The following is a 13,018-nucleotide window of genomic DNA, read 5'->3' as shown; positions in this document are numbered from 1 at the left end:
AAATAATTTAGACTGTTTCGGACACACCCCCATGTCTTTGTGATTATGACTTTGCACAAGTCAGAAATTGAGCCATTTAACAAAACCTGTGTAGGATTTGTGTATAAATCTTGGATTTGTCTAAGACTATTGGCAAAAGTCACCAGCTAAAACAAAATAGCTTATTAAATTTAGTAAGCAGGCATTTACATAAAAAAACAACAACAAAAAAAACCAGCTGGATTTCTACTTTTCTAATGTTTGTTCAAAGTCTGTTTCATGAGGCATGAAACAAAATGAATTGCTTTCGGACAGGGCAATCGAAAAATGCCAGATTTGCTTGATGTAGATCAATATTCCACACCAGTAACTTAACAAGCTCGAGATGTTTTTTTTTTGTTCCTTGTATTTTATCGAAGAAACACATCTATTTGTTTTCTACTCATCGTTTCTTCCTTGTGTTCAAACGCTGACCTTCGCCTGGCTACTTTACAGCTGCAACAGACGACTTTAAAACCTGGGGAACTCCCTGGACTGTCTAGTCATTTCCTGCTTTCTTGTTCGAACCTCCTGTGCTGCTCTAAGAAGCAAGAGATAAGCTACACAATGAGCAATGGTGATGGCAAGAAGCAAAGCTTTCAGCACAGATTAAGCAGGCTGTATGCTGTCGTCTAACTGGCGTCTCGCTCTTCCAGAGCGAAATCACTCAGCAAAGAGTTAAAGATTAGTGTAAAGTGGTTAGGAACTTCTATGCTATGGGGATGGACAGGATGGAAACTTTCGAGTGCTCATGTGAAGAAGTCTAGTGTTTTACACTATTATCCAAAATTCGGATTCTTAGAGCAAATCAAGGACAATGTTTAGATGAAAACGTTTACCCTGATTCCTTCATGGTCCATGTCAGTGCAGCCGGTAGCGAGACAGTCCTCCAGTGCGACACAGCGCTTCGTCACGGACACCGTGTTTCCACCCCAGTCCAGCGTATGACGTGTATAACAGTATTTAGTCTCTATAATGGAAAACGATTTGAACATTTTGCACAGTTCAGCATTTCTATTAAAAAGGCCGGTCATATTTCAAGATAAAGTGTTGCGACTCCCTTTTAAATCGCCGCTCAACGCTGAAAGAAAGTGCGATTTAAAAGATGGATGATGAGCTTTCTTACGCCATTAACAGTGTGCTATACATCAACTCCGCTTTCTTTTCAACTAAGACTGTTCAGAGCCAAAATTTTTAATGTTGAGAAAGAAGACGTGAATATATATTTCCTCCACTGTACATCATGATCACTTGGATATATAATGACTAATGCAGAAGTTAAAGCCCTGCTAATGTAATGTTTTTAATCAGAAATGCTTGTCATGAGGGAATCGTTCAGCTGTACAACAGGCCTAACAAATCATATCTATGCTGAAGCTATTACTTAAAAATTCATAGAATTAAAAGAGGAAAAAAAAAACTTGCTTTATGGAACAACTGAAATTGGATGGTCTTACCTTGTGGGCAGTACACATCTGGAGCCCAGCGATTACATTCGAAATTGTCAGCCGCTTCCTCACATGTAAAACACTTGAATCCTCCTGGATATGGAGTAGCTGTGAGCAGAGTACATATATATAAATGAGGAAATATATTAGTATTTGTGCATTACTTTTTATGGATGCACAAAAAGCACTGAATTGTACAGTCCTAGCAATCCCTGGTTGATTGGTTGAACCTGTCATTCCCCAGGGATTGGTTCAAATACCATTTGTACAAATACCAGGTTCAATTACATTTTATTGTTGGTGTGATATTTAATTTGACTCTCTGAATTATCTTTTGTTTATTTTATCCATCAATGCGACACTTGAACTTGTCTGCCACTTATAGGTTTTTGCAAATTATCATTTCATTTGTAAATAAATTTAAAATAAAATCCATCAATGAACGATCGTCAGCTCAGCTAACATGATGTTTGTGAATGCACACGAATAACCAAATTGATTAATTTTAAAACATCTCATTTGAATATCTTTTGATACATATACAAAAGTATATATAATATTATTTAAACATTTTTAAACAATGGACCACCTGCAATTACACCACTGACCACTAGGGGTCCGCAGAAACACTGCACTAGACAGTAGAGTACATAATGCATAGTGTAAGTGTATAGTACGTCATTTGGGACACAACTTTAGTATTTACTGTGACCAGAGCGTGTTTTCGGAACAGAAGTAATGTAATGAGTAAACGTACCGTGTGCAGACCAACTAATCGATAATGAGATTAACAATTAGTTGTTGCAGCTCTACACTGCAGATCAACTGTTGAGGTTAAGTATTCGATTTTAATCTTATCTGGATATGGATTTCCACAGCATTTAGTTCCTTATAAATACAACAAATGTAAACAAGTCACAGCAGGTCAACATTTACATCCTGAAATCAAGAGGCTGTAAGAGAGATGCCGTTTTAATTGGTAATGTCCTTCTACACATAACTGGGATTTTCATTGTTTTCTTTTTTAATTAAGCCTCAAGTATCTTTGGGCTTTTTATATTATTATCATTATTTTTTAAAAAATTATCTATCAAAGGGGTTCCCAAAACGACCGCAAGTTGACACTGTACATTTTCTGTGACATTTTCTCTTCATTTTTTATTCCAGATTTATATAGTTTAGGACTACTGTAACATTTGAACATTTTATCATGTGTCAGTAACATAACATAAGTGACTAAAAACCAAATGGAATATTTCTTGCACTGGATTAGTGAGGAAGGAGGAGCTTACGTTGCCTGATACATCTTTACAAAGAGTCAGGTGTGTTTCAAAAAGAGCATCTCTTTCCGCCATCACATCTATCTTCACACAATACATAAGAAATAAAACGGAACAGGGCATGTTATTGGAAAATGATTCACGCGTGAGGGTGTGATAAGGGCCAACGCAAAGCAGAGGAGTTATACTTGATGGCAACATGAGCGTTGTTCACACACTCGCCTTGTTATCTTTTTAGGTTTAAAAGCAACATCCACTCTAGCTGGCATGTTAGAGCCAAAACCCCCTTTCATCTTGCTTCCAGCTCTGTTTACACTCAAAACCTGACTACGTTTACATGGACAGCAGTAATCTAATTATTGACCTTATTTTGAATAAGACAATATCGTGATTAAGGTGTTTACATGAGTTTCGTTTAGAATATTCCTTTCGTGTTCCCGTTTTACATGTTATAGAACATAGCTCGATTAACAGCACACGTCATTACGTCCCCACGCCACGCTGTCCGTCGTTCCCTCCAGAATTTCACGTATTAACATACAGTTCGTCTTCGTTATGGGACCGTATACAGTTTCGAGTGTTTCAGTTTTTGTTTTTACGTAAGCTTAATTATGTGCAGTTAATTATTTGTCATGCTATACGTGCAAACAAAATTCTCCAGCAACAGGCCTCCTCTGTACTTTCATTCGGCAACATTTCATTCATGCCACCGCGACAAACCCGGAGGTACTTGATGAGAGTACGAAATAAGGACTAGTGGGAGAGAGTTGTTTTAATGGAATTTGATGACGCTGAATGGAAAGCAAATTTTTGTGTATCTGTCCTGTTGCAAAATGCGGTGAAAACTCCCACACGACGTTAATAGTGTGATTAAGGTGTGTACATGTCTATAATGCACGTCAATAATGTGACTAAAATAGGAATACTCCACATATTTGATTTGGGTTTACTTCAAGTATTACTTTAGATGGATTAAGGTAATCAGAAATCACTGTTTACATGCTAGTTTCTTAATCAGAGTTTCGTCTTAATCGGGTTACTATCGGATTATTGTTGTGCATGTAAACGTACTGATTGTGATTACTGTCATGAACTGCGTCTAAAATGAAAAATTTCTGAGCTTATAGTAAAAGGTATTTACTAATCTAGAAAATTCAGAAGAAAATGGTATGCAAAACACACCTTTCGGTGAATTTGAAAGCTACATGTAAGCGTTTTGAGAATTACAAACACAGATTGTAACAGGAAAACTGGTTAGTGTTAGAACTCAGTAATGGTCTAGAATAGGACAAGTATTCCATTTGAGACACAATGCTAGTTTGTTTAGTGGCGGTAGATGGACAAGGAAATTGTGTTGTATTGTATTGCTGAACTATGATAGTGCAGGGGGGTCAGGATAGTGACGAAGACGTACACTCCATTTAAATGTGGCTTGTTCGAATGGTGTCTCCAAGTAAAAACGTCTAAATATTAGCACATGTTTCTTTTATCCATCCATCCATCAATTTTCTATACCGCTTATCCTACAGAGTCACGGGGGACCAGTAGCCTATCCCAGAAAGCATGGGGCACAAGGCAGGGTTCACCCTGGATGGTGTGCCAGTCCTTCACAGGGCACACTCACACACCCATTCATATAGTACGGACACTTTGGACATGCCAATCAGCCTACCATGCATGTCTTTGGACTGGGGAAGGAAACTGGGGAGAACATGCAAACTCCGGACACACAGGGCAGCATGGGAATCGAACCCCTAACCCTGGATGTGTGAGTCGAACGTACTTACGACTAAGTCACTGTGCGCCCTTATTTATTTTATCAATGTACAAAAAAAATTATTACAACATAATAGGACACTGAGAGTTTCTCTCATGACCCCAGTCGTAAATCAAACGACCCCTAGTTTGGGAACCCCAGGTTTATGAAAATAGTTTACTTCATTAAATAAATACTAAATAATATTTTGTTTAAAAACCCAGCATAATATGAAAATAATTGTTTATACCTGGTGACAGAAGCACCTCAATATTTTTCATCGTTTAACATTTCATGTAAAACTGAAAGTTAAAAGAGGAAGTGCTCATATTTCCTAAATGGTCTCAATGGCGAAAAAAAAGCCAATGCGTTCCATCTGTTGTGTTGAAACATAGAAGGTCTCATGTCGCATCGTCCATCGGCACATTAAATGTACAGCTATTTCCTCCAAACAGAGTTAGCTGTGAACACTGTGAAGGCACGCATGAGCTACTGTACTGCACTGCACTTTCTGCTTACTCCAATCCACTCAGGGCTCACATCCCCACTAATTGTATAGCAAAAGACATGCACACCTGAGCAGACATGGATATCTCTAGCTGTATCCTTGAAAGTAGACACGCTATTATACTCATCTTGGGAGGACTGCCTTAATATAGGTCTGCAGTGATTATAAAAGATTTTGAAATGGCTCCGGGCCATATTAACTTGGAATTACTACTGTGGTCTAATTAATACTGGTGTCCCTGTGACAACAAGTAAGCCCTAAATCAACACTGGAACATTCTTTTCAAGCCAAAAGAAATGGGTGCTGGGCAGCAAGCTTGCATTCAGTTCATCATCCTGATCACACAATAACAACTGCTAAGCATGGCATTGAACTTCAGCCTGAATAACTGAAACAGACCTCATGCTCAGCTAATGACTAATCCAACAGATCTCCAAGTGCAAATCATTAAAAGCATGAGGACCAACACCCTACAAAGTCAACACCATAGTGACCAAACACAGAGTGGTCAACCTCACTTGCTCTTAATACTTCACCTCATATTAGAGGGTGGGTTCTGCACAAAGCAAGCGAGATCTGGCTTGAGGGTATTAACACAGTTGCTGTGCCAATCCGAACTTGGCCAGGGATCAGAGGCTCACCAAGTCGCTGGCAAAACACAGACATGTCATGAAAATCCACTGGTCAGGAAAAATCATTCTTACACAATCCAGAGCTCAAACAAACAAATACATCTGTGTTCATCTGCATGTTGCAAATTCGGTCTAATATCTGTCTTCTGCTCAAAGAGGACTATGGCATGAAAGAGTCTTTAGGTATTGTGAATAAATATGGTTGTGGTAATTAGCATCAGAAGAAACAGGAGTCATACAGTCTTTAGAAACTGGTGTGATTAACCTTTATAAACATACCAAGTTAGTTATACCTTGTATGGTTATGATAGAAATGAGTCAAACCTCGTATTGATTAGGGTCATTAAACCAGTCCAAGTAATGTAATGAGTCTATAATGGTCACAGCAAAATTCTTTTCTTTGCATAACCTCCACATGTTAGCAGGTTGGGGTCAGAGCACAGGGTCAGCCATGATACGGCACTCCTGGAGGAGACAAGGTTAAGGGCCTTGCACAAGGGGCCAACAATGGCAGCACTAGGGCTTGAACCCCCGACCTTCCGATCAGTAACTCAGAGCCTTAACAGCCAAGCCACCAATATTGTTGCTAAATGTAATTATCCTCGAAAACACAAGATTCAATACATATCTTCCAAAACTATGCATGTGTTGGACCCTTTTGAGAAATTTTGGTTCAACCAACAGGATACTTGCAGAGAAACTCTGCATATCAGCAGATACCCAACACCAACATCACCACCAACATGTAAACAAGCAAACTCACTGTGAGCTTCTGTTACCAAACAATCAGAGGTATGACGCTGATCTAAGAATATTAGCGACCTCTGTTCATGAACAAAATTTGTCATGGTCAATCATCAACCAAATTCACAATACTGAATAAAACAGTGGATCAGAAAATTACAAATATGATCCAGACACAGATACTGACCCAACGTTAACTGAATGGCTTTCATATTTCTTACTGTATTTCAAAATTACTTGCATGAGACAAACTGTCCCGTACTAACACTCCAGTTTAATAAAACACTTAATCAAACATTGATGTGAGACAGGCTGAAGTGGCCCGGTTTCCAGGATCTGGCAGAAAGGGTCTCTTTTCATTACAAGCCAACCGTGATTAACGACCATGACTACCAGCTGAGACGTGACAAACTCATTTGTCATATCCGATATACAGGAATATCACTGCTCACATGCATGGCGCTAGCCACAGTCTGATCTCGACAACAACTGGGACAAGACTTTAAGGCTTATCTGAGGCAGCTGTTCCCTTTGGACGACGATCAAAGACTTGGAGAAGATGACGGAATAAATCGCTGCGTGTATGTGGTAAATGTGTAAATGATCATCGTGTGTGATTCCTTCAAAGGACACATTCCTGCCTTTCATGGGAATTGCCATTTTTCCCCCCTAATGCACTGGGCCATTTCAGAGAGTAGAACTGACCTAAAGATGTTTTCCCACCCCAGACATTTCAAGTAATTTTTTTTAAGTTTGCTTTTATCCTTTTATGGTCTTACTTTAATGCAGTAGGCCTACTAAGAAAGCCTAATAGATGTGTTGTGATCACATGACATTGGGAAATTTAGCAAAATGGCTCTTTTATAGGTTTACACACAAGATTGAATCCAAGTATTAAGACACCTTAAATTCTTATCTTAAGGGTTTTTGTGTACACAACTTAAATATGTGATTCCTAATGTTTTCTTACTTCTCTTTTGACTTAATTTCTTCTTTACTACACCAACCATTTTTTTAGACAAAGATGAGCAGAGTTTTACACCATTTCATTTCTTCTCAAATTGTTCTATCTTTGACTTGTTTCTTTTTAATTTATAGAATTCTCTTTAGGATTTTTTTCTCTTTTTTATATACAAATATTTCATTTTGCAGCCAAGAAACTCAGCATGCAAAGCTTTCTTCTTCTTCTTCTTCTGCTTATTGTTCTTCTTCCTCTTATTGTATCTATTGTTCTTCTTCTTATTATTGTTGTTGTTGTTGTTCTTCTTCTACTTTCTATTGTTCTACTTCTTATTATTGTTCTTCTTCTTATTATTATTATTGTACTTATTGTTGTTCTTCCTCTTATTGTTATTATTGTTCTTATTATTACTGGTCTTATTGTTCTTCTTCTTATTATTGTTGTTCTTCATCTTCTTCTTCTTCTTATTATTATTATTATTGTTCTTCTACTTAGTGTTCTTCTTCTTATTGTTCTTCTTCTTCCTTTTATTGTCCTTATTGTTCTTCTTCTTCTTCTTCTTCTTCTTCTCCTCCTCCTCCTTCTTCTTCTTCTTCTTCTTGCTGCTGCTGTTGCTGCTGCTGTTGCTGTTGCTGCTGCTGTTGTTGCTGCTGCTGCTGTTGTTGCTGCTGTTGTTGTTGTTGTTGTTCTACTTCTTCTTTTTGGTCTCCTGGCCAGCTGCACTCTGAAAAGTCAGCCTCTTTATTCTCAATGCTGTAATCACTAACAGGTGAGTCTAGTCACAATAAACGAACAGAATGTAAGTTAATCACACCCACTCCTTAGTGATGACTCCGCCCAGTGATGACAATGATAACTGAAAGCAGCTGTGCACCATTTATCTTGGATACGCTGGTCCTTATGCTAAAATAAAACAAAATGACACAAAGTATGTTTCAGTTTAAGAAGGTTGTACTGGAGAGGGGAAAAAATAATACAAAATAACATTTGGAACATTTTCCAGCACAGACCTGGTCAAATAACATACCTGCCTGAAGCAAAGCTAAGCAACAGATGACCTGTTAGGACAGTGATTAAAGTTATTTTAGTGGTCACGTCCAGGATTTAATATTAAAATCCTCTGTGTTTGGAAGTGATCTTGCCTTCCATGCCTTAAGGTGTTGTCACACATGTAGCATGTGGTCTGTTTAAATCTAACACCGGTGTGTTTACTCTCGCATTGCAGTTTGTCAAGGCAGGTGAGAACACAGCAAACCAAAACAACTGACCCATTCTGCTTCGACACAAACTCTAGAATGGTTTGATTGCAATGCGAAACAAATTAAGCTCTGAATCTGATTTTTCCCGCTTGTGAGCTTCTAAACAAATGCACAAAGAACAAACTGAGCCAAAAACCCACCTGAAGTGAAAGGCCAGACACCAGCTCCATTTCCTGCTCAAGTAATTTGTACAGTATGTGTGGCAGCAAAGAACTACTTCTTGTTCTTATCCCAGGAATCTTATTCTCAGTATGCTCACACTGACCATCATTTCTAAACACTTACTACTGTTTGAAGTTATAGTAGATAGTTGTAAAAGCATAATGATATATAATCTCACATCTCACTGTTTGGTGTCACGCAGTTTCTTTTCCACCAGCATCTCTGGCTTTCTCATTAGGGCTGTACAGGTGCAGCTCAAAAAATTTGAATATCGTGGAAAAGTTAGTTTTTTTCCCCCAGTACTTGAATTCAAAAAGTGGAACCTTCATATATTCTAGATTCATTACACATAAAGTGAAATATTTCAAACCTGTTTTTGTTTTAAACTTAATGATTACGGCTTGCATCTCATGGAAATCAAAAATCCAGTATCTCAAAATATTAGGATAAAGAATTTATAATACAGAAATGTCGACCTTCTGAGAAGAGCTCTAATCAGCTAATTAACTCAAAACACCTGCTGCTTTCCTGATCCTTTAATCTCTCAGTCTGGTTCAGTACACAACCACAATCATGGGGAAGATGGAAGTAAATTTTGCATTTCATTTGGAAATCAAGGTCCCAGAGTCTGGAGGAAGAGTGGAGAGGCACAGAATAAAAGTTGCTTGAAGTCCAGTGTGAAGTTTCCACAGTCAGTGATGATTTGGGGTGCCATGTCACCTGCTGGTATTGGTCCACTGTGTTTTCTCAAGTCGAGAGTCAATGCAGCGTCTACCAGGACATTTTAGAGCACTTCATGCTTCCATCTGCTGACGAGCTTTATGGAGATGCTGATTTCCTTTTCCAGCAGGACTTCGCACCTGCTCACAGTGCCAAAACTACTAATAACTGGTATTACTGTGATTGATTGGCCAGCCAACTCTCCTAACCTGGTATTGTCAAGAGGAAAATGACCCAACAATACATACAAGCTTAAGGCCGCTATCAAAGCAACCTGGCTTCCAGAACACCTCAGCAGTGCCACAGGCTGATTGTCTCCATGCCACGCCACAGTGATGCAGTAATTCGTGCAAAAGGATCCCCAACCAAGTATCGAGTGCATAAATTAACATACTTTTCAGAAGGTCAACATTTCTGTATTACAAATTCTTTAATCTAATATTTTGAGATACTGGATTTTTGATTTCCATGAGCTGTAAGCCGTAATCATCAAGATTAAAACATTACACTTCATGTGTAATGAATCTGGAATATATGAAAGTTCCACTTTTGAAAAAAAAAAAGAACTTTTCCACGATATTCTAATTTTTTGAATCCAGTAGATGCACCAGTAAATCTACTGGATTTCTGTAAAGCTGATTTGTGACTATATCTATTCTTGAAAGTGCTATACAAATAAAAAAAAATAAAATGCATTGAATTTTACATGACTGTATTTCTGACCAATGAAGAAAAGTTTTATGTTTTTAACCCAGTCCATTCCTACAGTGAACTTTTAAAAAAATATATAAATATTTTGAAATCAAAACAAACTAAATAGCAGGTGAAGCAAAGGTATCATTTTGACTCTGGTATTCTCGGATACTCGGATGTACTAGGCTGAGTTTTAGATACTTACTAGAGGGATGAAGGAAAATAATGTCCTTTTTTGTAAAGTCTCTTGACCGCACAGTCTTTAGCCAGTCAGCGATGGAAGTCAGCATTAAGAACCAGGCCAGTATCGGCCAGGGTTCCATTGCTGGGCATACACTCGCACATGCAACTCTGCGATTTGTCAAATCCCAAAAGGCACCTATGAAAGGGAAGAGGAACAAAATCAAGGATAGAAGAAGCACTAGACAACTTTTAATAAGAGTCTGTTTTAAATGTACGGAATCTTAAGAAACCTTTTTTTAATAGTCATAAATAATACCAGAGCAATACGACTTTCTTCCTGTTCTGCCAAATTCCAGCTCTTTCACTAGTTTTGGTACACATGAACATTCTGCACATGCCCGTGCCCATTTCAAAGCGCTTTTATTTCACTCACTCAACAAAAGTGCTTATTAAGAGACTAAGCTGTCTCTTATCTTAAGGCCTCCCAAACAGTGACTGTGTCACTCTGTCCAGAGTATTAAAAGAACGGAAGCAAGCACAGTCTTCCGATAAAAGCCTGCACAAACTGAGCCATGCTTGTTGTTACAGCAATTATGTCTCATTATATCAGTGTCACTGTCAGCAGTCTGCCAGTCTTCTGATCCTCACGCGTCACAGAGCTCCTTATTGTTTGTACTGTATTCTGGGTTTGGTTTGAGTCATAGCACTTTGTTACATGAATCTCATAAACAGTGGACGTCCACCACAAAACTGCACACTGCCTCTTGCTTATATTCTAGGAGAGTTTAGCAGAGCTTTTTGGAGTTTAAAGCCAGCTAAAGCCCAGTATACAGATTCTTTCTGAAAAAGTTATGTAGAACACAGAGCATTCTGTATCAGAGCACCCAATTTTTAGGCAAGCAAAAATATTGGAACATGTGATTGACAGTAGTTTCTTGTTACCCAGGTGTGTCCTGGTAAATTGATTGTTTGAACAATAAATAGCTCTTAATATATACTCATGGTTTGAGCCCTGGGTTTCACCTGAGAAAAGAACCTGTAATTGTTGTTAAAAAGGATAAGCCAACATGAAGATCTGAGAGCTGTCTATGGGAGAAAAGCAAGCCATTTTGAAGCTGAGGGAAAATCTATCAGAGTCTCTGCACAAATATTGGGCATAGCCAATACAACCATTCGGAATGTCCTGAAAAAGAATCCACTGGTGAACGAATGGGTCAGCCAAGCAAAATCAACAACAGCTGATTACAGAAACATTGTGAAAGCTGTGAAGAAAACCCCCCAAAAAACAGTCAGTGACATCACCAACAACCTCCAGAGTGAAGGTATCACAATCTGCCACTCGAAGATGCAAACCACTCACCAGCAGTAAAAATCAGAAAGCCAGATTGGAATTCGCAAAAAAATACGGAGATGAGCCACAAAAGTTCTGGAACCAAGATTAACCTACACGAAAGTGATGGAAAGGCCAAAGTGTGGAGGAAGGATCTGCTCATGATCCAAAACATACACACTCATCTGTAAACATGGTGGAGGTAGTGTTATGGCTTGGGCTTGCATGGCTGCTTCTGGAACATGCTCACTAATCTTTATTGATGATGGAACTCATGATGGAAGCAGCAGAATGAATTCAGCAGTCTGCTAGAACCTTTTGTCTGCCAGTTTACAGAGAAATGCATCCAATCTAATTGAAAAGAACTTCATCATGCAGCAAGACAATGATCCAAAACACAACACCAACTCAACAAAGGACTTCATCAGGGGGGAAAAGTGGAAGGTTTTAAAGTGGCCAAGTCAATCACCAGACTTTAACCTAACTGAGCAGCATTTCACCTCCTGAAGCGGAGACTGAAAGGAGAAACCCCCTGAAACAAACAACAATTAAAAGTGGCTGCAGTAAAAGCCTGGAAAGGCAACACAAACGAAGAAACCAACAATTCGTTGATGTCAATGAGCTGCAGGCTTGATGCAGTTATCGCAAGCAAGAGATATGCAAGCAAATATTAAGTATTAAGTGTTATTTATTTTTATTGTCCTCAAGACTTATCTGGTCCTATATACTTTTGCTCGGTTAAAAAGTGGGTGGTCTGATAAAAAATGTTCTAGGATTTATGTTGTTTAACCCATTTAGATGTACATACCAGGAAATAAAAACTGAAATCATAAACTCTCGTCTCCTATCCACCTTTTAATATCAAACCCAAATGTCTTTGGTGTACAGCACAAACAATTTAATTGGCCTTGCTGTTCTTGCTGTTTCCGAGGAGACTGTAGATTATTGTGCAGTTACAAATTTTTACACTTAATCTAAAATTTCAGAATTAGAGTTAGTTGATATGTCCTTGGCATATAAAAAGTGTCTTTCACTGAACATTGAAAAAAATCCCATCCACATTTTTCCAAATGCATCATTAGAGAAATATCTCAGTAAGTATTATTGTACACTCAGATGCGTACATTGGTCATGTCAGTAAAAAGGTCTTGCTGAATTTTCTTTGATAACCGAAAAAAGAATCAAATAAAGACCAAGAAGAGGCATACAAAGAAAGTCCTTCAATGTTTCTGAAAAGTAATCTAGGTCAAACTGTGCATCTGTTAGATAGAAATCAGCTCAGGTTAGGCCAATTATTTCCTGCTTTCTTTTTTTTTTTATGGCT

General features: G+C 38.3%; 1 protein-coding gene across 2 annotated transcripts in view; it reads right to left on the bottom strand.

Moving 5' to 3' along the window:
* Positions 1–13,018, bottom strand: part of lypd6 (LY6/PLAUR domain containing 6) — a 40,232-nt gene that overhangs the window by 5,927 nt on the left and 21,287 nt on the right. For both annotated transcript variants that reach the window (XM_053626470.1, XM_053626471.1), the window contains exons 2-4: positions 10,387–10,560; positions 1,476–1,574; positions 858–988 (exon numbers count right to left, since the gene is read on the bottom strand). In XM_053626470.1, the coding sequence (XP_053482445.1) occupies positions 858–988; positions 1,476–1,574; positions 10,387–10,504 (348 nt within the window). In that variant the 5' untranslated portion in view covers positions 10,505–10,560. The remainder of the gene's footprint in view (positions 1–857; positions 989–1,475; positions 1,575–10,386; positions 10,561–13,018) is intronic.

Source organism: Ictalurus furcatus, chromosome 6, assembly GCF_023375685.1.
Source record: "Ictalurus furcatus strain D&B chromosome 6, Billie_1.0, whole genome shotgun sequence".
NCBI lineage: Eukaryota > Metazoa > Chordata > Actinopteri > Siluriformes > Ictaluridae > Ictalurus > Ictalurus furcatus.
Note: the sequence above shows the minus strand (reverse complement) of the source record. Positions and strands in the feature narration are given on the sequence as shown.